Here is a 24077-nt window from a genome sequence, read left to right as displayed (position 1 = left end):
AATTACTGATACTCAGGTTCCAATTAGGGCAGCTTTACTTGAGTATCACAAAGGCACTTCAAAATGAAAAACTTGGTTCACATCTGCTAAAGGCAATAGAGTCTTGCACGCATAAATCTGAAACATGATCATCTCTAAAAAAAGTACATATTTTGAAAAAAAAAATTGTTTTTAACTCAACAATTTTGTTTAATTGTTTCAAAATACTTTCTTCCTTTTTTTTTTTTTTTTTTTTTAAGCCTCGGACCAGGTCCCTTTGATTGAGGATTTGGAACAAATATTCATGCGTTCATGGAGGGAATCACACCTGTCTGAAATCCGTCAGTACCAACAGGCTATTCCACAGACTTTTCCTCAAGTGCCCAGCCAGATTGCACCAGTGACTTCAGCCCAGCTTCCCTGGCTGGCAGGCCTCGCAGCTAGCTCCTGTAATGATAGTGTCCATATCATTGAATGCAGCTACTCTCTGGCTGAAGGGCTTTCAGAAATGTTTAAGCTGCTCATTGAAGGAAAATTAATAAAGACAAACTATGTGGTGATCATATGTGCCAGCAGAAATCGAGCCATCGATTCCTGCATTGTGATAACAGGTAAGATCCCAACGTTGTATCTCCAGGCAAAACAGAGTAATTCGATGCTATGAGGAGTTTGGCTGGAGTTTCAATAAGCTGCCTCAGAAAGCAGAACTTTGACCAAGAAGTAGTGGGTTTTGATGAACCCAAGTTGATGTTGCATAGTTGGGTCTCTCCCCAGCAAATCACATTCTGCCTGTGTAACCCTTTTTCTCACCAAGGCATCCCAGCCAACACTAGTGCAAACAAATAATAGCGAGTTACAGCACACACAGTGCATAAAGCTCTCCTGCTCTGTGTGACTGGGATATTACTGTGAGCAGAGGACCGAACATTTCCTTAGCTTCTAAAAGATGGTCTTTCAATGTCATTCCCTTTGACAACCTATTATGCTGATAATTAAATAAATTATTTGAATAGCCATTCAAAGATTCATTATAAGTGTAAGATAATTGACAGTGCCTTTGACTATTTATATGGTCTTTTTATATACCGTATCAACAAATATTTCCTAAACTGGGAAAGAAACACAAAGAATTATAAAACATGAGTCTATCTTACAGATGTCTAGTGCATACACATATAGGAGAGAGAAAAGACTCATCTCTGCCGTTTTTGTGTGTGTGGCATTCATTTAGCTGGGTAGTATTTTTATTATGACTTAGAACATTTTTAACTTTAGTTTGAAGTGCTTTCAAAATTACTTTTTTGTCTTTTAGGAAAGTATCAGGCAAGAGTTCTGTCTGAGAGCATGCTCACTCCTTCAGACTACCAAAAAGAAGTTAACTATCAGCTGGTCACAGGGAAAGTGGAAACTCTGGGGTCCTTCTTTAGCACACTCTGCCCAGGTACCTAACAGGTTATAGAGACATGTTTCCAAGTCCCTGAAACTTTTAAGTCAGAGAAAATAGCTGTGCTCATTACCTTTCCAGAAGAAGGACATTATTAGAAATATATAAAAAATGCAGGACAAAGTTGTGAAAGTACATTTGAATTGAAATTCCTCCTAAAAGTGTCAGTTCATAAAATCCCTCAGTTTCATTAAAATATATCAGCAAATAGCTAAGCATATTATTCTTAGCTATGCAAATCAATCCATATACTATGCAAGTCCATATCCATATGAATGTATAAATTCTTTTGCCCTAAGCACAGAATTCATTTAGACCATGATAGAACAGAGTTATTTTATCAAAGGTAGGATTTGCCCTTTCAACTTATCGTACTGTGAACTTGATCATGATGCATGGGAAAGAGAGGAAAACTGCAGAGAGCCAGGGTTACTGGATCATTTTTAAACTGAGTATACCAAGGATTACTACAGGCAAGATTATCTGGGGATAGATTCAGCCACGTGGAAAGTTAAACTATCACACAACTAGAGCAAATGCAGCATATTTTTCAGTGTTAATGGAATGTCATAGTCCCCTTTGCCATTCATGTCATGTCAGTAAATCTGTACTTAGATCACAAGAACCCTTCTGGATATGTCATGATATTTTGAGTGGTCACTTAAGAGAAACTCATTTTCCTTGAACCATCGTGTAGTTATGTTAGTGTTTCTGCTCTTAGTATCTTCAAAGTGTGGTTCTCAAAATCACTTTTGCTATTGCTATTGTTTGAGCAGAACAAGTAAATGAGCATCCTAAAAATAGTTGCCATCTACATCCACTGGATTGCACTTCACGGGGCAGACCCTGCCTTTGTGAGCTCAGTGCAGACACATTCAAACACCTTTTCAACTGCTGAGAAAATACTAAATACTCAGGACAGGCATGTTGTATTCTCTGCACAGCTTCCATCTGTAAGCAGGGCCCCTGCTGAATACAATAGGATATATTTGCAGATATAGATAGTTCAGTAAAAAGTACCTTGCTTTCTTCAGCATTGTGTGTAGCTACAAAGCTCATATTTCTCTTTCAGCTTTATAGGGAATTATTTTTCTTTCTGTCTCTGAAAAATGTTAGAGATTTTAAAATATTTATCAGATTTTCCAAAGCTTCTTGTAATCCTTATGAATGAACAGTATAGCTACATGGTCTGAACATAAACCAAGCCAGTTTCATGTCTTTGTTGTTGCTAATTTACATCAAGGCCTTGAGGCTAGTTTTCTACCATCCTCCATAAGTGCTCTAGCCAGTGGTCTGCAGAGCTCATTCCTTGGCCTGATTTGCATTTTATTAGTGATATGCTGTAAAAACAGACGCAATAGAAAATAACGAGAGAGTTCCTGTATAAAACAGCCAATAAGCCAAGGGCAGGATAACTAGCTAGCATATATAAAGCTCTTTAAGATCTACAAAACAAAATCAGTATGAAATGCAGCTCTTATTAACATGGATGTTTATTCTACTATCCCTTCAATTTGATAGAGGGTGACATTGATCTTTTGCTGGAGAAATTTTACCAGGAAAACCAAGGACACATCTCTTCATCACTTTCTGCTTCAGTGAATAAACCAACAGCACTGAATGGAACTGGAACAGCTGCGTGTACAAGTAAGTAAGGAGGATTTTCTAAAGCGGTAACAGAGTAGGGTACTTGAGACCACGTCTCTGGGTGTACAGTTAGATCCATCTGGGCAGAGTCCGAGGCTCTTAAGGCAAAGGTCCTGAGGCAAACAGCAGCTCATATCTTGGGATATTCAGATTTACACTGATGGGTGCTCCACTTCATTCCACTGGGTATTGTAGTCTTTGAAGCTCTAAGTCTTACTTCTGTGGTAGCAGAATGCTATTGCACAAGTTCACTTTCAGCTCTCAGACATTTAAGGGACTTACAGGACCAAAATGCCAAATGCAGAAAGATTTCTTTGCATATTCCATATAGATTTTTATAAACTGGAACTCCTGTGCATAAGCAAAGTATCTTAAAGAGTAGATCAGCCATTCTTTGCCAGACTCTAACAATTTGTGTTAGATTAGACTTTGGGCATATATCTAAACAGAATTTTGCCTTTTTCCAGGTTATGAGATTGAACGACATCAGATTCGTCCATTCCAGCTAGCAGTGGCTCAGAAATTGCTGTCTCATATTTGCTCAATTGCTGACTCCAGCACTCAAAATCTTGATTTGGGTTCTTTCGAGAAAATTGATTTCTTGATTTGTGTTCCACCCTCCGAAGTGACTTATCAGCAGACTTTGTTTCATCTCTGGCACTCAGGTGCTCATTAGTTACCTTTATTTTAGATTTACGGGACATTGTTAAATGCATTTTTATCTGGAAATACTGACATTTGTTCCATTTCTTTAGGTATTTTATTAGAACTTGGATTAGAGAAGGAACACCTTACAAAGCAGAGGGTGGAACAGTATGTTATGAAACTAGATGCAGAGGCCCAGATTAAATTCAAAGTCTTTTTACAAAACTCTATGCAGAATCCACATACACTGTTTGTCCTAATCCATGATCACGCACACTGGGATCTAATGAGGTAAGAAAACTGTAACTTGTTTTTAGAGAAATTATTATTGTTTGCATTAACTCTCAAGATCAGCCTTCTGATTTATTCCTTCCTTCATCTTTGTTTGCATCTTTCTGCTAACTCTATCTTTGCATGCATTGAATAAACTTGTTTTCTTTTAAAGTCCTTCATGACTTATTCTTGTGCTGCATATTCTATTATGCCCCAGTGGAATATTTCAGCTTTTCTTGCTCACCATTCTTATCTTCTTTCAGCCACAGCTATTGTTTTTTTGGCTGGTTGTCATTTGTTCAAAGGAAAGCTTCCTGTGAAAGTACACAGAGCTCATTATCCTCTGTCAGTGTCCTCTGGGCTGTAAAACATGCAAAAACCCTCCACACTGAGTATACAACTAGTGAGCCAACACTGCTGCTTATTTTTTTAACTGATTGGAAATTTTCCAGTACAATGTTTTTTCTATCCCGAATCACCAATTTGTGAGAATTGAAAGCTTCTGTGGATACATAGTAAAGCCAGGTATACTTCTCAGGGAAGCAGGTGGGTTTCTGTTCAACGTTTGCCAAGTTCCCCATCAGCTTACTCGCATAACTCAGTGCTTCCTTCATGGAGCCCTATTTCCTTTGCTTCTCAACAATCTGCCTGCTGAGGAGTTGGGCTGCTTTTGCTTTCTGGCTCCTGAGGCACTGGGGAGCTTGGAGAACACACTGAATTCCAGAAACACCAACATATTCCAACTTTGAGAGCACAGTAGTGTTTCTGAAACCAAAACCTATGGAATCTTGCTTGTGAATGAAACGACAAGGTCTTGTCTTTCACACTGGTTAAGAATGATGATTTTCAACAAAACTTTATTTTTGCAAGTGAGGGTTTCCTGTTCAATTCCTCTATACCTTAGGAACTTAAATGACCTATTACAGCTGTCTTAGCCTTTAAGGCATTTATTCATATAGCATCCTTGAGTGGTAGGAAGTACCTGTATTGCTGCTTAAGTCTGATATTTTTTCCTCTTATCTAATAAAGATATGTAAGTGAAAAATATTTAAATGACTGTTCTGCACAGCAGGATTCATGCCACCTAACTGAAGTCAGTTGAATGAGGTGCCTAAAACAGGAGTGTAATTGCCTGGGATTGCCCACATAGTCACAACAGAGACATGAGCATCTATGAGGGCTGACTTAGGTCAGGGGTGGACACAACCAATTTCTGGAGTTACTTGTCTCTCTCTGCTGGTAACAGAAGGAGCTTGCAGTGACGAGGCTTGTAACTTAGTCACTGCAGATAAATGCCAAAAATTAAATAGCATGAATTTGGGCTGAAGTTTTACAACAAAGCAAGGAATTGACTGTAGGTGTTCTGTGATACCAGCATTTGCCCTAACAATAACTATTCTTCCCTTTCATAATAGCTTTACCAGAGGTAGTTTCCCTCTGTTTTTCTGTCATACAGACTTACTGTCTGTCATTTTCTATCTTGATTTTTTGTAGGTAAGAATTATATTTTTTTAAGGACAACACTATAAAACTGGCCAAAGTTACTACAAGACTATGTGTCTGTTGGTAACTGCCAAAACATCAGTTTTCTTTCATCCTTTCTCTCTCATATTCTGATAGCTGTAAGTGACTGGTAATTTGCTAGCTAGGGAGCTTATCAGACTTACAGAAATTTTCAGCTGCAGTGAAATAATTTGCATTTCTTTTCCCATCCTTCTATGCAACAAAAGCAGGGCAAAGAATAGAGTCTGAAGTTCCTTGTACGTGTTTAACTTTGATTTCATATCCAGGTTAAAGCTATTCCACTGACACAAATGTTCCCTTGTGCTGATTACTTTGGAGAGTTTTGGCTTTCTTTTTTGCAGTGCTATGCATAGCCTTTATCCTCAAACAGAACTGTCTACAGGACTTGTTGATAGACTGTTGAACTGCAGGGAGGTGAAAGAGGCGCCAAATATCGTGACCCTCCATGTGACTTCCTTCCCCTATGCGCTGCAGACACAGCATACTCATATCAGCCCTTACAATGAGATCCACTGGCCTTCTTCATACAGCAATGTAAGATGGATGCTTTGAGGTGCTTTTGTGAGCTTTTCATAAGTTATTTTACATTTACATACTTGGTGAAACTTTGGAGGTCCCATGATTTTTGTAAACAATAATGAAGTTTGCATGGCATCTTTTTCTTGTTCAGTCTGTGGCAAGTTCCTTTTCCCTCTGCTTATCCTGTCATTTCTTGCTTTTTTTCTTTATTCCTTTAATATCTTCTATAAACTGTAGTAGCTCTGCTAAAAATCTTTGAGCTACATAAATGGAAACCATCTGAAAACCTGTCTCTAGTGCATTACTGCATAAATGTATGTACATACCTGGATTTTCTTCATATGTGTGCATATTTATTCCATACATAGCTGTTCTGTCTGTATATATGTATATGTGAGGAGAGAGAAAGAAACAAGGAAAAATTGGGTCAAACTTCTCTCAAAAAAATTAATTGTTTCTTTCTCTCCTTGTTTTAATATGTCTGAGTAGATGTATGCTTATTAGAGAATGTGATTGCAAATATATCAGATACCAATGGTTAATCAATTGTAAATTAATAAATGATAGACTTTACATTTATATTTTTATTGCTTCATTTGCTTTAGGGTGTAGATTTATACCATGAAAACAAGAAATACTTCGGACTGTCAGAATTCATTGAGTCCACCCTCTCTGGACATAGTATTCCACTGCTTCGGTATGACAGCTCTTTTGAAGCAATGGTCATGGCTTTGGGAAAGAGGTATGGTACCCTCCTTTGTTTAACACAGGAAATTTAGGAGGTGCATTCTAGCAACTTGAGTTACTAGCTAGAAGCCTGGTTCTTTTTTTTTTTTTTCCTCACTGTCCCACAAATCAGCTGTGTATGCAAGGGCATTTCACTCGTTCTTATTTTCTCCTTCCATCTTTTTGTATATATTTATTTGGCCTGTAATCTAATCAGCCTAGGCTGCCTCTTACTATGAACATGCACACTGTTTAGCCCAATTTAGAGTGTGTTCTTGTTGTGACTAGTAGCTACTTCTATATTATAATAATCTAACGTTGCATCATCATGTAATTTCAAATGTGCTACTACTTTTGTCCAATATTATCACTTGCTGACCCTGGCTGATTTTGTTGTATAGAATTTGTGCATAGTGCACTTGGACCACAAAGAGAAGTAGACGTATCACTGTGGTTTGTACACTTAAATCAGCAATAAAAACTTCAGAGCATCATCAGAGCTTGAAAATATATCATTAGTTTTCCTTGGTTCCTGTGGTGCAAGTCTAGAATCACTGCAAAAGAGTAGTGACACATTATGTGCATGTCTGCAGCTGTGGATGAACTCTTTGGGATCTGTAAGAAGAATGAGAAAGGACAAGTAAAATCTTGTGAATTTGTATTGCTAACTGGGAGATTGAGCACATCCATACTTAACTGCTGGGGCTTGCTACAGGGTGCTTTGGAGCTTTGATCACACATATCAGGTGCTTTTCTGAGCAAGCCACAGTTCCTCTTTTTGCTGTGCACCTGGGTTTCATTTCTGTGAAAACCAGAGCACAGGAAGCTATTGCAAATCCTTGTCTCTCCCTTCCATAGACTGGGGACTGAGACAGGGTTTACCTGGGCTTGGGAACTTGGAGTGCTCATTGGATGCTGCCTATGTATTCAGTCCTCTTGGAAACAAGAGTAAGCTCATTCAGGGCTTCAGTAAGAAAACAAAACATCCCACCCCATCTTCCGCCCCTTAAGAATAACACATAATGAGGAATACTATTCTCATGGATAAGAGAATATAATTTTCCTTGATGATATTGCTGGGTGCCTTAGCAAATATTCTGTGATAAATTTTGTAGCAGCAGTAAAGTCTTAGTAACTTGAAGTGATGTAACCTTACTGGACTACTTGCTTAGTAAATCTTTACTAAGAAATGGAGAGACAACATCAGTTCTGATTGTGAAATGGTGCCTTGCAAAGACTATCCAACTGCAAGTTGGTGAGATTCTTTTGTATAGTAGATATGAAGGATTCTTTACAGGAGTAAATCCTGAGATTATTAAATATTGTAAAAATTAGCTTTTTCACTTTAGCCTTTAATACTTCACTATTTAATTCACCATTTATTTCAGGTTCCCCAGATTACACAGTGCAGTGATAAGGACTTTTGTCCTCATACAACACTACTCTGCAGCTATGATGGCAGTGTGTGGTCTTTCTCAGATGAAGAATTACACCTCAGTTGAAACTCTGGAAATCACCCAAAACCTAATAAACTCTTCAAGACAATGTCCTAGTGGTCATGGCCTCATGGTAGTGTTGAGAATTCCATGTACTCCGCTGGCTGCAGTGGCATATGAACGTCTGTATAATGTAAGGGAAAGACTAGCCCTTGAAGATAACTTTGAAATAATCTTGGGAAATCCTAATTCTGGAATCACAATAGGGAAGCACTTTGTGGAGCAGCTAAAGGTAACTTGCAGAATGACATATACTGGGAAGCTTGATTAGATGGGTAGGTGGGGAGACTTCACTGGTGAGAGTTATGGTCATGAGCTGAAATGTGTGTCTGACTAGCAAAAATAAAAACTACCATAAGGAACATGAGTTTTATCTTTTAGACATACTGCCTGTGACATCTCTACTGTCCTACCTCTGATTAATACTCAGTGAAGTATTAACTAATATGGCTAGAACTTGACTTCCAGCAGCAACCCTCCCAAACAGTTGAACTGCTTTTATCCACAGGGACCATAAGCAGTAAGGAAAAAAGCCAAATAAAAATGTCACAGTTTTAGCAGAATTTTCTTACAAAATCGTCATAGTGCAAAAAGATTTTAATCAGTGACCAGTTGAGAGTTGTATTATTCTTGTCACCAGCAGGTGGCATGAAGGTACCAAATCAGTGATGCTAGTTACGGGTCTAGGACACCCCGGTCACAACTCAGGACTTTATGCTTTCTGGACCATGTGTTGGTTTATGGATTAATTTATATGCTTTAGATCCAGAGTCGTGGGTCATCTGTTTAACAAAAGCCTCTGATACTCCCTTGCTTTTCATAAAATTATCATCATCTGATCACCAAAACAAAAATGTATTTACATTGTAGGGTGGTGTAACATACATATGGTACACTCTGTACTGTGTCTGATTCAATATATGTTAGATGAAGTCACTTGAGATCCAGGGCCTAATGCTGATCTCATTCTGCTGTAAATTAGGCATAATTTATTCTGAAAAATTGGTACTAGTTCTGAATCACATCCTGGTTGTCTTCTCTGACATGCACAATAGTGGTACATGTATGAATGTCGGAGGCTGAGTTCTTGTACTGTTGGTCCTACTGTCTATTCCTTACCTGTAGACCAGTCTTACAGCAAAAAGGACTGACTGGTGTGAGTAAAGCAGTATAGCCTGATGCTAAATGGTCAAACAATAGATCTAGTTGTCAAACTTCTCATGAAGTTATCAGGAAAACTTATAGCTTTGGGGGGAGAGCAGTAGACTTCAGAGGGTAGCAAGTGAGGACAGTGGTATGTGTGTGTTGAACACTTCCAGCTTTCCTCTATTCCTCTAAGGTGAAGAAGTCTTGTTACTAGCTCATTTTCTTCCTTGGACTCAGACATCCATACATTATCTGCCATAAGAAGCAACCCTCTGTACTCTTCTCTCCCGCAAAGCTCCTACTCAGCTTTACTGTCCGTTGTACCATATCCACACTACCCGTCTATGCCCTGGTCTCAGTGCAATGTAGCTGGGAAGCTAGGGGTCTTTTCAGACTGGAACATACTGTCCCAATCTCCTCAAACTTACAGCAGGCAGATTGCTACCTGTATGCTCATAGAAATTGTGCAATCTACCTATGTTGAAAATGGCTCTGCTCTGTGCCTTCCCTTGGTGGAACATCCATCCCCTGTACAAATTGATTCATACAATGGATGATAAAAATATATATTTCTCTATTTGTGCCATATAGATATGTCTAACAGTGTTTCTTACCTTATACAGGCCTGGCAGAAAATTGAAGATGTAGATTGGAGGCCACAGACCTATTTGGAATTGGAAGGTTTGCCTTGTATATTGATATTTAGTGGTATGGATCCACAAGGGGAGTCTTTGCCACGGTAAGAAGATCCAGTATTTTCTCAGTGGCAGTTTTTTATCCATTGCTTGTCAAATGGCTGAAGGTGAACTGTTTAATTACTTGTGGGAGAAGAAAACAGATTTCAGTGTCAAGGTGTTCCTTTTCCATTTTTTGGCAGTTTTTATATCATAAATACAAACCCCATATTATTAATAATAACCTCCTGTTTATAGCAAGATATAAATAGCTCAGAAAATATTAAGAGGTTGCCCCATCTTAGAGGAGAGAATAAGAGTATGTAAAAAGGAAAGTATAGCTACTTTAGATACTTTAGTGTAGCTGAGACATCTGCTTGATGCTGGCATATGTGCTACAGGATGTGTGGAGAGATCAGTGCCTTCTGGAAAGGCAGCTGGAAGCCAGACAGGACACCCTGGGGCACTAAATGCTTTTGTATGTTCAACTGAATCCCATTCTGTGTGTTAGGCTTAGAACCCAAATGATTATTCTTTTTCTTATGCTGATGCTAATTTTCGGTGCACTAGTTTAAGCTGCATAATTGGATTAAGAAAAAGTGTATGCACCACAGTAGTAAACTTATTAAGCACAAAAAATATACTGTGTTCAGTCTCATCCATAGTTTAAGCAGATCATGAAAAAATTCCCCTTTAGCTGTGTTTGTAAAAGAAATAAGGGAGTAGATTACAGTGAGTTTTCATACTAGTCCCTCTTGTTTCTCTCCAGATCACTGAGATACTGTGACCTACGTTTAATAAATTCATCTTCTTTGGTAAGGACAACCTTGGAGCAAGAACTTGGTTTGGCAGCATACTTTGTGAGCTCAGAAATTCACACAGAGAAAGCAGTTGTGAATGATGTGTTAGAAAGTGACCCAGAGAAACTAAGCAGCACTGATAATGAAGATGAAGAAGTAGCGACAGAAGGTATTACTAGTAGTGATAATAAAAGAAGCTGTGAAATGATTGAGTTGTATTAGAAAAAGCAGGACTGTATGGATACCTACTCGGTGAGGGTTTCTGCAGTTAGCCTTACTGAGTGGGCTCTGCTCCTCAATTTTGCTTCATCTCATTCAGCCTGTATTTTCTCACCCTCCCTGCCCAGGGACTGCTGCTGCTGCAGCATTTTAATCTCTTGCAGTCCTGCTGCTGCATCTGTTCTCTCTCTCTGTTTTTTGTCTCCCTTGTCTCCCCTTCCTCTGTACCTCCTTTGCCCCATATGTTCTGGCAGCCGCAAAGTGGAGCTCAAGTGGGTACATCCAGTGATGCTCACTGTTGGGAGTGCTGTGCTGGGTTGCCCTCCCTGCAGCAGGGAAGTGTGCGCTTTGCCGTCTGGGAAGCAGTGACCTGATCCCCTCCCTCACAGCAGGGGCAACTCCACCTAAGCTTTTACTGATGCTACCTAACCTATGCTTACATACTGACAATGATGGAAGATTCCTCCCAAGGAAACTGTGTATAGTAGAGCTGACTAGTCTCTAGTTTATGAGGTATTAAATAGTATGGCTAGAAAATATATCTGAACATAGTAACTTCTGAGTACTCCTTGAAAATATCCATGAATTCAAACTGACAGTGTAGAGTCAGAGAATTTCTAATTTCTTAAGAGAGCAATTAAGAACATATAAATGTGTAAGAAAACAATAATAATTTACCCAGGAACTGTTGGGGAATTTTTGAGTGATAGTTGATGGGTGTTATCAGTTATCATTAAGTTCTTTACATTTTTCTTTACTGTCTGTTGTGCCTTGTAACTGTGGAAAACAAGGGATTTTTATCCCCATATTTAAATCTCAAACTGCTTGCCTTGATTTCCTTTTCTATGCTATGAGGAGGAAGAGAGCTGGTTACTGTTCACCTATTAAGTTCTTATTCATTGATAATAAGGATAGCAGAAGAAGCATAACAAAAATATTTACTTTAATCAAATATATACTTTTCAGGTCATACTCAGACTGTCTACAATAGAGGCCTACTTTAGATGTGATAAGTACTTCTGTCCATTTAGTTGAAGTATGCCGAGTTTGTATGTGATCCGAGTCAAATGGGCACCTAAGTTGTTAGGCATCTAAATTGTAAGGCTGCTTTCCTAGTCCATGAAGTATGGTATGCTCCCCCAGAGTCCAATTCAGAACACCTGAGACAGACTTACAGTCTAAGTTTCCTGCTGGCCATGCTTATGTCTCAGTTTATCATTGTAAAACTGTACAGAAACAAGCATTTTAACTTAGAAGCCTAAGCAAGGAACCTCAAGTGAATATCCGTGGTGGCCATCCAAATATGGATTTTCATCACCAAAAGCTGAGATATAATCTGGCCATAAAGCTGTAATATATGGGATAGGAGGTAGTTTCATAACATACTGACAAAATAGAGCTTGTTGCCTGTTGGTTTCCCTAAAAGTGGATTGGTGAAGAAAGTAAGACATGGGTAGAAAGAGAAAACATGGTTGAGACATGCCTAGAAGTTACCAGCTCCTAGCTGCTGCATTGATTTTGTGAAGCTATTGCAGCTCAGCGTGGTTAGGTTAGACCATAGGCTGATCCAATATTGCGTGGTAGGAACAGATACCCTCCATACTGAAAACAGTGTTAGAATGAGGACAAGACCCACACAAACTCTTGTGTACTTTTCCCTCCTTTGACAACGTAGCTGTGCCTTCTTACAGGCTTACTTAAATTATATTTTGGTTTTGTTTTCCCTTACTACCATTCATGAAACAGGTTCTACTTCAGAAAAGAGAAGCCCTATGAAAAGAGAAAGATCTCGTTCCCATGGCTCTGCATCTTCATCTCTCTCTTCAAAAGCTTCCAGTAAGACCTTAAGATCATCTCTATTAAGTTACATTTAGGACATAAAAGAGACGGTTTATTCAGCTTATTAAGATAAATAATAAAAGGCATAAATCACTAAGGTTTTAGTAAGGCCTGTTTTAATGGGATCACGGAAGATAACTTTAAAAAAAAAGTTTCAGACTTCAGAAATATAAGAAATAAGATCTCTTGCTTGAAAAATAATCATAGGGTGGGGTGCCTAAACCAGGCAATTCTTTGATATGTGCCACTAAGGTATGAATCCTCAGTACTGTGATGGCTGAGTGTGTTCACTGAAGCTATGACAATTTATGAAAAAGAAAACATGCTTCACATTTTTTAAAAATCTTTTCAAAATCTGTAGGAGAAAAAGCATGCTCGTTCTCATTGGTATTTTTACCTTTGGGGGTTTTGCTCTGGAATGTTCACTCATTAATTTTGCAGTTTGAAAGCTCTTTTGGAGGTAGATAATTTTTTAAATCTTTGGTTCCTTTTTAATCTGCAAACTGATGTAGAAAGCATGAGGAAATGTTGAGAACTACTACAGCTCTTTTGTCTGATAAATTTCTTTGCATGCTTTTTATGCAGATAATATTGAGAGGAGAGTTGAATAAAAGTGGGTAATATAAATTGTGCCATAACTTCCTAGAAGTCGCAATGTCATGCAGCTTTCTAAAACATGGGTTTTGTCAGTGACAGTAAATTCTTTTTGACCTAATTGTAGTTTTCAACATGGTGACATGCATATTTGACCCATGATTTCTTCTCTACAGGCACAGTGGTGGTTACAAAAGGAAAAAAAGCTTGAAAACATTTGAATAAACTTCATCAACACTTTAATTTTCAAAATAGTTTTGTCTTCTTTAAAGTTAGGCTGCTCATCAGTTCCATGGTGTCCATGTGGCCTGCCTGTGGCTTTGTAGCCTCAATTTGCCTGTGGTTAAAGAAATCTTTTTTCCTTTCTTTTTTTTTCCGTGTTCTTAGGTAGTGGTATTTTGAGGGATGTCACAGTGGCTTTACTTGAAACCATTCATACTGCCGGAGATACTTTTGTATTTATTGCTAATGTCCTTTAATGGCTACTTTGGATTAATATGCAGCTGGAGTATATCTTACTATTTCTTGACACCAAGAGAAACTATGGACTAGGGTTTTTTTGAAAACCAAGACTGTTGCTTTCAACATGAGAGGAAAGCTGTTTTTATCTATGTTCCGCTTCAGACAGATATTCCTAGTACCATGTGGAGACTGATTCCTCAACCAGTTCTCAGCCTACTCTGAAGACTGTGAATTTATTTGCGTCTCCTCTTTGGAATTCACTAAGCATTAAAGATGCCTAGAACCACTTAAAACAAGGCCTTAAACTTTCAAGAAATCTTAGTAGTTAGAATACGTAAGGTAGAAATATACCGTTTTCAGAAAATCAGCAATTAGCTGTAGGGTGTATCTACATTACATATTCAAGGCCAACATTTGTGAGTTCAGTATGTGCTCTGAGCTGACCAAAAGCTGTATGAATGCATTAATGCATTTTGTAGCAGCAGAGACTTGAGCGCCAGGTTTTATGAGATCAGAATAAGTGCTGCAGTGATGCAGACACATGAGTGTCAGATCAGAGCTGACTCAGAGGACTGTTTCTAGATGTCAGTCTGTGAAGACATTTCTGTAGTCTAAATGTGAATACTTATTTTCTTAACTCTTTTAAATGATGGTTTCAGTAATTTTGTATTTGTTTTGAGTGATGAAAGTATCTGTTGTACACCTTAAACAAGGAGTGGATGAGGGAAGTAGAGGACAGGACAATCACTGACATCTTTCCTATGCACTTCAGTACTTTAAAAGCCATTTTCTGCATTGAGATGAATACTCCAAACTAGTCCCATTATGACTTCCTGTACGAGAGAGGTGAAAGCAAGAACAGGAGTGGGATTGCGATGTTTGATGGATACTCTATCTAAATGATTTTTTGTTTTGTTTAACTATGGCATTGACTAGCAGACATAGTTGCACTGTGTTGAAATACAAATTTTCTTTTAGTTACAGCATTCTGCAGTGAGTCATCTCCTCCTTTAATAGCAGCAGGGGATACAGCAAAATCCTCCCACCAAGTCCTAAGCAACAGCGCTGAAGAAACTACAAATAACTATGAAAGGCAGAAGCAGAAAGTAGACAAGGGGGCACAAACAACAATCAGCAAACATTTGCCACCAGTAACTGAACAGCTGGATACGAAACAAAACATAAAAAGTGCCCAAATTTCCATCACCTCGTCATCCTCCTCACCTTTCTCCTCCTCTTCTTCCTCCTCTGCACCTACTCATAACTCCTTCATCCTACAGACCTCTCAGTGCTCCATGACCAAAGCATCAAAACAGCCTCCCATAGTTTTCCTGCCCAAACTGGTTTATGACATTATTACTTCTACGGACAGCAGTGGACTTCCCAAATCATCTTCCCTCTTGCCTTATCATTCTGTTATGTGGGCAAGTTCTTTTCGTCCTCTTATGAGTAAGATGATGACTTGCACGGAGCAGTCTCTATACTATCGCCAATGGACGGTTCCCAAGCCAATCCATATGGACTACAACAATAGAAATGAGGGCAGAATGGACACCTTTCATCCAAGGAGGCTGCTGCTGAGTGGGCCACCACAGGTGTGTAATAAGAACAAGGTATTATCATTGATTTATTTTGTTTAATTTTATCATAATCTCAGAAAAAATAGATTAGTTATTATTATCCATACTTGGAAGGTTTTTTTTGGTGGAGAGTACGTTGCTTATGTTTCATTCCCTAATCCCTTCTAATAAAATAGTCTTCCTTTCTTTACTGTTAGCCTGAGTTCAAAGACAATGAAGCTGTAGCAATGTTCATTTTCTGTCAGTCTCTCTCCATTAAAATGTTTTAAAAGAGTTTGCTCAAGAGAGAAATTTCATGTATAATTTCAGTTTGTTAAAGTTGAGTATGCGTTTACATTTTAAATAAAGATCAAAGATCTTCACAAAACCACTTTCTTATGATCTGTCTGAAGACAGTTGAGAGTTTGTAATTAGGTTATCTTCTCTTTACTCCACACAGCAGGCAGAAATAGAAGCTGTTGTAAATAATACATGCAAGAAGGCCAGTTCAACATGAGCAGAGCCATATTTACAAGAGGAGTAGCTGACCCAAGAGTTTTTAAATTACTTTGAAAAGATATATGGAAATGGGTATATTCCTGAGAAGTTCCTTCTCTTCTAAATTCTCTAAGAATATTTAGCACTTATCTGAGCAAGCTGTCTCCTAATTGAATGCACGTTACATGCTAAAGGTAATATTGTGCCTCTCATGTTCTGCTGAAGTACGAAGCAACAAGTTAGGAAGAGACACCATGCCTACTGAGAGCATATATATGTCCTATGAACCTCAGAATTCAAAAAGGATAAATCCAAACCAAGACAAAGACCCATGTTTCCAGTAATTGTAACAACCACCCAAAGAATTAATCTAAAGATAGTTACTGATTTAATTTGCCACATGATCCACTCTTCTATGCCCATGCTTTGCAAAAGAAAACTACATATTGTCATTTGTTAAATGATTGTATTCCACTGTGCACCCAAATTTATGGTGCAGTAGAGTAGAAAGAATATAAATGGGCTTTCCATATTGGGACTTCCTGCAAATGTTACTGTAGTTCATAAAGGATTCCAGAAAGTACTCTGATGAGCAGTTTCTCACTGTCCATTCTTTTGATCTAAATTGTCCATGTTTCCCAAAGATTGAAGTATTATGCGATCAAGAAACTGAATTTCATACTCAGCTGCAGCATTAAAATGAGTACATTTTGGAAGAGAGAGGTTGTTCATTTCCATCTCAAAGAAAAACACAGTCTGTGACAATTTTTTTAGAATTTTGTATGCATACACATCAAACCCGACAAAGATACTATTCCCAAAGCCACCCTAAATATCCAGATTAGCCAATAAGTAAATATTTCTTTGGTATTCATTTGGTTATGTACATTTACAAAAGTAAATCTGTGATTCTCATAAGAGTCATTCAGAGACTTCTGAGAGCATACTACACACCTGTGAGAAGGTTTTGATGCTTCACACACTTGGTACTTGCCATTTAACTAATTATAATTTAAACAGGCAGCTTATTTATCCATTGGCTCCCTTCCAGGGTATGGTATTCACCACTCTTCACTATCAAACCTTTTTTTTTTTTTTTCAAATATTGAATAGGACTCCTGTTGATGCTCTGTATAGTAGTGAATTTCAGCCTTGATATCACTTCTGTTACTTGAAACTCCATCTCTTCTCCAGCTGTCTGCAGAATGGAGGTTATTTCCTAGTCTTGCATTGGGTCATAAAGTTGGACCAATTTCTAAAGGACACTTTTCACATGTTTATTCTTTTTATATTCCTCAGTTCTTTCTGAAGAATATACCTGTTTCACACAGAACAAATTCACATGCATCAAAATTTAGGGGTATATATTCATTTCAGTATATAGAAAAAGACAGCAGCTTTGCTTCCTTTACTATTTTAACCTCCCAAAGTACTACAAACTCCTGTAAACCAAACAAAGAGCTGTAAAAGCATGTTGATCTTTTATTGGTTTAAGGTGTAACAATACAGTGTTTCTTCTAGGGAGTAGTTACAATAAAATATACAGAAATTAGAATTTCCCTTTACTTTTGGGGAAGAAATAATTTTGCTTCCTTAGAGAGGTTTTACTCACATGTGTGTTTGATAATAGTAACATTTGACATGGACTTAATGCTTAATGCATGAGAAGATGTAGGCAGAAATAAAAACAATTCTTAGACAGCACCTATCTCAGTGTTAATAACATCTCAGCGAAGTATAAGACTGCCAGAGTACTATCTTTTCAAAAATTAGGAAGTAGTTGTTTTCTCTATCAGGCAGCAGTTACTTTACTAAAATTCAAATCAGGAAGCAATTTGTTGGTTAAAATGAAAAATATGAAATCAACACAGGAAGAAAACTAGGCACATTAGTGAACCAAAATTATAATTCTCACTGTCAGGGTAATTAGTAATAAAGTACACTCATCCTTCTCTCACAGAGGCATTTTACCCTCTGTACTGGTCAAAATGTTTTGCTAGAAGACTCAATGTATTTTTACAAGGACAATTATGTACATTAGAAGGCAATACATGCATTATTTTTACAACAGGCTTTAGGAAATGCAGCAGAAACTGGATAGGTATAAATAGATCTATATATCTGTAAGTTAGCTCACATCATCGAAGTTAAGCCATTGGTTAGGGAGTATGAATAAATATGCACCACCATGAACAACATGTATCATATCTATGGCTAGAAATCTAGTGCACCCAAGAAAATGCATATGAGGAAGCCTAAATTCACGAAAGTATTTTTCTTAGAAACATTCATCTTAAAGTTCCCCAAACTGCAAATCAAGGTTTTGTACCTTTGTTTTTAACTGGATATTACAACTGAGAACTAGCATTTTCCTTAAGTGTGGAAGCTGCTCATGAGCATGGCTCAGTCCTGTGGCACCATGTCCAGGGAATGAAGCAAGCACATCTTAAGACACTTTCTAAGGAAGAAGACTGCTGCTCGTATTTGGTTTTCCTCTACTTATTTCCATTTCTTATTACCTATAAAAGGTATAGGTAATACCTACACCTAATATAAGGCCTATATGCCATTCAGCTTATGTAAGAAAAATATTAGGGAAATATGTAATATATCTATTGTTAGCTGTGTTTTAGAAGAACATAGCAAGTGGCAACAAGGACAAGGGCCAGCACCATTTGACCAGCTGTCTGTGGACCATCAGCATGTTTTCTATGAATCACCAATGGTTCACAGACCACAGTTTGAAAACCAGTGTCGTGGTATGTGAAGAACTATCTCACCTGGAAATTAAAACAGAAAAGCCTTATGAAATTTTTTCCCCTTTTGCCATATTTGTCTGAATGTGAAGAATGAAATCAGATGATACTTTATAGAAACATGTAAGAATAATAAAGTAGTTCTAGTGGTCCTGGTGTCCAGTGTCTGGAACAAGTTAAAAAAAGGGAACTCATTACTGTTAGACCTGCTGCAGCAGCACTTTTGGATGTCACTTCCATGAGTAAGTGTGGATGCATACACGTAATTTCTCTGACTAGAATATCTCTCTCTCATATTCTTAGACAGACTGTTTTCAGCTTATCCTTGATATCTATGGGAAGCACTGTTCAGTGGTCAAAATCTTTGGAGAGCTTTCCACTCCTCTTAGGTAGTGTATGCCTTTGACACAAAAACTAGACCTCACACCTCTTGAAACTTCTGCAGGAAGGATTTGAATTTGTATTCCTTCCTCTTGCTCAGCTACAACTGCACTCTTCATGAATGAAGAGCTGCAAGGTAAACATATTCTTAGGGTTTTTTTATGGGCCAAATGATCCCTTGCACTAAGGATGAAAACAGAAACCAAAATACTAAATCTTTGCAGGCCCCAAATTCCTTAATTATCATAGGTTTTCACAAGATTGGAGATTTTTACTTAGTCTTCTGAGATTTTCTTCTTCTGAGTCTGATTCATCAGACTTCTGTCTTCCAAATTCAGGTGGATAGAAACAAAGTAGAGGAATACTTCCATTATTTGGAAATATTGGCCCCCCAGGTGCCTTATCTGCTAAGGTGCTGGGCACTGCCACATATTTGAGGAACCTCCTTCTGGCAAGTAGAGCTGTCTGTAGTAGCAGCACCCCTCATGTACGTTTTGTTTCAGGAATTGTAAAAATGCAGCCCAGTTCCAGGTTCTTTCATTCTTTTAATCTGTTTGCAGCTTTTACGTTCAGGGCAAAGGCAGGATATGGAGAAAAACACCTTGCTCAGAGTACTTCCTTACCAGTTGTCATTGTTAATATATTATATCATGCTTAAGCCCAGAGTCACTAATTAGGATCAACACGGCATTGTACTAGGCTTCTCTAAAGATGTGTAAAGCTAGAGTCTGATCATGTGTCCAGTTTAAAATTTCTTTGTAGATCTTCTATTTTGTTGCAGTTGGGAGATGGAGGATGGACAAATATGGGGCTTTTTGTTTCAAAGTTGTACATATCCTGCTTGCAGGATCTCTTTGCAGCTACCTATGATGCCCAAACTATCAAAAAGAGGGGTGGTGGCAGATGGGGCAAGGACTCTTCAGAGACATGTGGAAGCTCTGTTTATTGACAGCTATTCAGTATTTTTGAACAAAGGCTGACACTCTATGCAGTTCTGTTTTGCTTAGAGATGGCACATATAGAAAAAAATACAATTAATTTTAAAGGTGCAATTACCTGTCTGGGCATGCTACAAATTCAGTTGCTCAAGGTTCTTCCTTTCTGGAGTAAACTTTGATTGTAAATAAGGAGTCATTCTTTTCTCATTTTCTTTTTGAAAATCTTCTCAAAATGACCTGGCAAAGGTGTTCTCTCTTTCACCAGCTCATCTCTTCAGCAGCAAATGCAGGCAAACGTGCAAGTGAATGGAGTCCAAATATGAATGTTGCCATGTGCTCAGCCTGATCTCTCTCCTAGCAGAGAAACATTCTGAAACCATGGAGAGATTCCTGCAAGTTCCTACCAGCATTTTGCATATAGTGTTGCTAATATCTTAACAGTTCATAAAGCTCACAGTACTGTATTGGACACTTTTAATGTGACAGATAATGAGATAATTGGGTAAGATACGATGCATGGAATATGATAAATACATAAGTTTTAGTTTAGTGGTTAGGGGCTAGCACTTGTAGTCGTGTGGTTTCCAACATTTTTGACTCATGACCCTACAGCTTTGTGTATACTTGAGTCAATTGACAACTAATACCCTTCATCTAAGTATGACATAGTAGTAGCCTAGTCACTCCCACATACATTGCTGAAGATACATTGGTGAAGATTGGTCCCCCAGGGTAAGAAAAATATGTGATTTTGATAGAATAAGTAAGTTTTAAATGGTTACCAAAAAGAAAAAGTAAGGTTTTCAGCCTGTTGTTCTGTTGACAATTCTAAGTATATCCTTCAAACAAATTAGGAATTAGTTTTTTCACATAGATACCTGATATCAAGGGAACAGGATGTGTACTTTTGACAAATGATCTCTCATTTGTTTGAAATCAGGGAACTGTTAATCTGCCAGGCCACGCTGTGTTTAATGAAATGATGATCAGAGGCTCTTCAAAAGAATATGTTTGTAAGGGCATATAAAGGTAAACTCAGACTTGAGAGAAAACATTGAAAGTATTTTCTTCTAGGACAAAGTATCATCAGGTTTGCCTCAGATGTGGGAATAAAAGATGTTTTTCTTTAGCTCACCAATCAATAGCCATTGCAGCCCAGTTTAGAAACTTGTTCAAGAGTCAGTAGAAAGATTCTCATTAGTCTCAATGGATTTTACATAAAAACCCAGACTGGGCATTAGAAATGTCCAGTCCATGGGCTGACTATAGTCCATGCTATCATTTCCTCTATTCAAAGTCACTTTTTTTTTGGTGTCTTTTTTACCTGGATAACAGAGAGTTGTGTGCTAACACATGGTCTACCATGTGTACCTGAAAGGCTTATTTGACCCCCAACAGGGATAACAGTACCCTTTTCCACCCTTGGCAAGCAACTGTGTAAAATGCAGTCTGATTTATTAAAAGCAACAGATACTGAACTTTGACCAAAACAAACGTTTACCTACTCTTGCTTCAGATTCAAAGCCTCCCTTTCTCAAATGTTGAGAGAAAATGAAAATTTCACTTGACATATATGAAAAATAGTAAATTCAATAGTATATTTAGTAATTAACACCCTATGCTTCTGACACGTCCTAGCAGTAGTGCCAGTGAAGCTGGGTTTTCAATTCAGTAGTGATATAATCTTAGTTCAAAATCTGATACCACTTTGCGAAATCAGACAGGAAAATTTGTCATAACTCATCTACATGTTAACCTCACCCTGTACAGGTGTGACATTAGTCTTAAGTTGTCAGCTGGACATCAGTGCCATTCTGCAGCTGAACTATACACACACACAAAATCATAGCATGTTCATTCTCCTGTGAGCGTGACATGAGCTTGCTGGTCTCTTTTTTTCCCATTGAAACCCATTGTGTACTGCTTCCTGTTCAAGTGTAATGGTTTGTAAAGCTGTCTGCTTAGATATGGCATTATTTCCTTGATGTTATCATCAGCAAACTTTGTGTGGAAGACACAGAACAATCCACTGAGTAAATCATTGGCTGTGGGTTATACCTTTCAGCTGAAAAAACTATAAAAGGACAGCACTGCTATTTGATGTAATGAAGAGAAAATGTATATAGTGTGTTGGCGGGGTAAAAAAGAAAGGAGAAAGTTATAATCTTAATATCATTTAAAAATGGACTTTTAAAAGGTAATTTTAAAACAGTGGAAGGGAAATAATACATTTTCAGCACAAGAGGTGGAACAACACATTGTTACATATACCATGTACTCCAGGAGTGGAAGTGGCCTGCAGAAGTTCTCCTGTAGGTGCATGCTACTTTGTTCTTCAGGATAGTCACTGTACTTCAGTACCAGTCAGTGTACTGGTAAATTGTGCAAGTATGAAAGAGTTGGTTGAGGTAATCCTGTAGTTATCTTGTAGTTTGAGGAGTTTTTTGGAATGTTTTATGAGCTTGTATGGATTTTTAAAAGTTCATTGTCTATGTAGAAACTATAACATCAGGAGAGAAAATTCTTGTCTGTGGGCCTGTAATTAGACCTGTGATTTTAGAATTAGACCTAGCATTTTCCAAACTAGGTTCCTGCATAGAGAGAACAAAACTGTTGAGCATTTAAGCACGTAATTTATGCCAAGGAATACACAAATACAGGGATATGCAAGCGCTGAATATTAATATTTGGTTTCACTGCAGCTGCAATTTTCAGATATGTAGAACAGTAACATGTTGAAAAATTAAAGTTTACTTTTGTATTTTCTAATTTATATATTTACAGATAGGGAAAACAGGTGCCTATCTGCAGTTCCTCAGTATTTTGTCCCGAATGCTGATTAGACTGACAGAAGTGGATGTTTATGATGAGGAAGAAATCAACATTAGTAAGTTCTTGATATAAAAATACTTGCTTCTGGAGACTGTAGAAAATTGTTATGTTAAATTGAGAAGTCTGTATATTCTATGCTGTTCACCTTTGCAATTAATTTACATTGGAATATTTTAAGAAAATTTTCGTGTGATCTTCAACTGGTACCTAAGAATATTTCATTATTTCACTCATCATTTAGAGTTTAGTCTCCCTTTCAGTAAGAAAACCACATACCTCTGTTTGTCTTGGGAAGTAATCAACAGCATTTATATATATATATTTAATGATATCCAGCCATTGCTTTTAAGTTTAGAATTGGAATGAACTTTTGTGGTAAAGTATATAAAAAGAATCAGTGAAATTCTGGCAGATATATGCCATGTCGAGCAATGTGATATTTTCTAAGTACATAAGACTACATGAGGGAGGAAGACAATTCCTGCTCTCTAATAGCTATTTTTAGTCGCAACTTCCTTTATTTACAGTGTATTACTCCCCTGTGTTTCCAGATGTATTTCTGACACTCAGTCTCAGTAGTTAAGGGCTGGACTACACAGAAAAATATGGATATGTCTCATTCTGCTCTAAAGGCATGTCCACAGTCAGCTATGGAGAGTCTCAGGTGGGTGCTACCTGCCTGCTAGCTGCCTCCGTCAGACCCTGGTGGGAAGCTCTTCAGTCATTTCACTGTGGGACTGTGCCTCAGCTCTTGTCTCTGAGGGCTTTCTGGGGCAGTACCCAGGAGTCTTCCTCCAGACTGAGCTGTGCTTGAGAAAGAGGAAGCTATCCCCCAAGGTTTATGGCAAAACCTGTGGAAAAGGTGACCAGTCTGCTGGGGGAGAGGTTTGTGCAAGCAATCCTTTGTATATTTTAGGCAGGATTTGAGAGGTAACTCACAGTCAGGGTATGAAGATAATTTCACCATCTGACTAATTCCATCTGAGTGTCATATCTACTTTGGGTGCCAAAAAACAGGGTCTCACCTGTTGTAAATAATCATTTAGTCTATACTCGTAGACATGGAGTTATGGGTCTTTACAGCAACTTACAGCTGACCCCCAAACTGAACTCCTCACTACTGTCC

The 24077-nt window shown here is 38.0% G+C and overlaps 1 protein-coding gene across 8 annotated transcripts in view; it reads left to right on the top strand.

Annotated features, from left to right (window-relative positions):
- GREB1 (growth regulating estrogen receptor binding 1) overlaps window positions 1-24077 on the top strand; it is a 115220-nt gene that overhangs the window by 74858 nt on the left and 16285 nt on the right. For 6 of the 8 annotated variants that reach the window (XM_069805786.1, XM_069805785.1, XM_069805784.1 and 3 more), the window contains 13 exons: window positions 240-590; window positions 1292-1420; window positions 2945-3070; window positions 3538-3735; window positions 3826-4006; window positions 5854-6046; window positions 6637-6773; window positions 8146-8485; window positions 10023-10138; window positions 10843-11042; window positions 12839-12928; window positions 14966-15600; window positions 22904-23006. In XM_069805786.1, coding sequence (XP_069661887.1) covers window positions 240-590; window positions 1292-1420; window positions 2945-3070; window positions 3538-3735; window positions 3826-4006; window positions 5854-6046; window positions 6637-6773; window positions 8146-8485; window positions 10023-10138; window positions 10843-11042; window positions 12839-12928; window positions 14966-15600; window positions 22904-23006 — 2799 coding nt within the window. The remainder of the gene's footprint in view (window positions 1-239; window positions 591-1291; window positions 1421-2944; window positions 3071-3537; window positions 3736-3825; window positions 4007-5853; window positions 6047-6636; window positions 6774-8145; window positions 8486-10022; window positions 10139-10842; window positions 11043-12838; window positions 12929-14965; window positions 15601-22903; window positions 23007-24077) is intronic. The other 2 variants (XM_009920670.2, XM_069805788.1) reach the window with 2 other exon arrangements.

The sequence above is a fragment of the Haliaeetus albicilla genome, chromosome 18 (genome assembly GCF_947461875.1).
Source record: "Haliaeetus albicilla chromosome 18, bHalAlb1.1, whole genome shotgun sequence".
Classification (NCBI taxonomy): domain Eukaryota; kingdom Metazoa; phylum Chordata; class Aves; order Accipitriformes; family Accipitridae; genus Haliaeetus; species Haliaeetus albicilla.
Note: the sequence above shows the minus strand (reverse complement) of the source record. Positions and strands in the feature narration are given on the sequence as shown.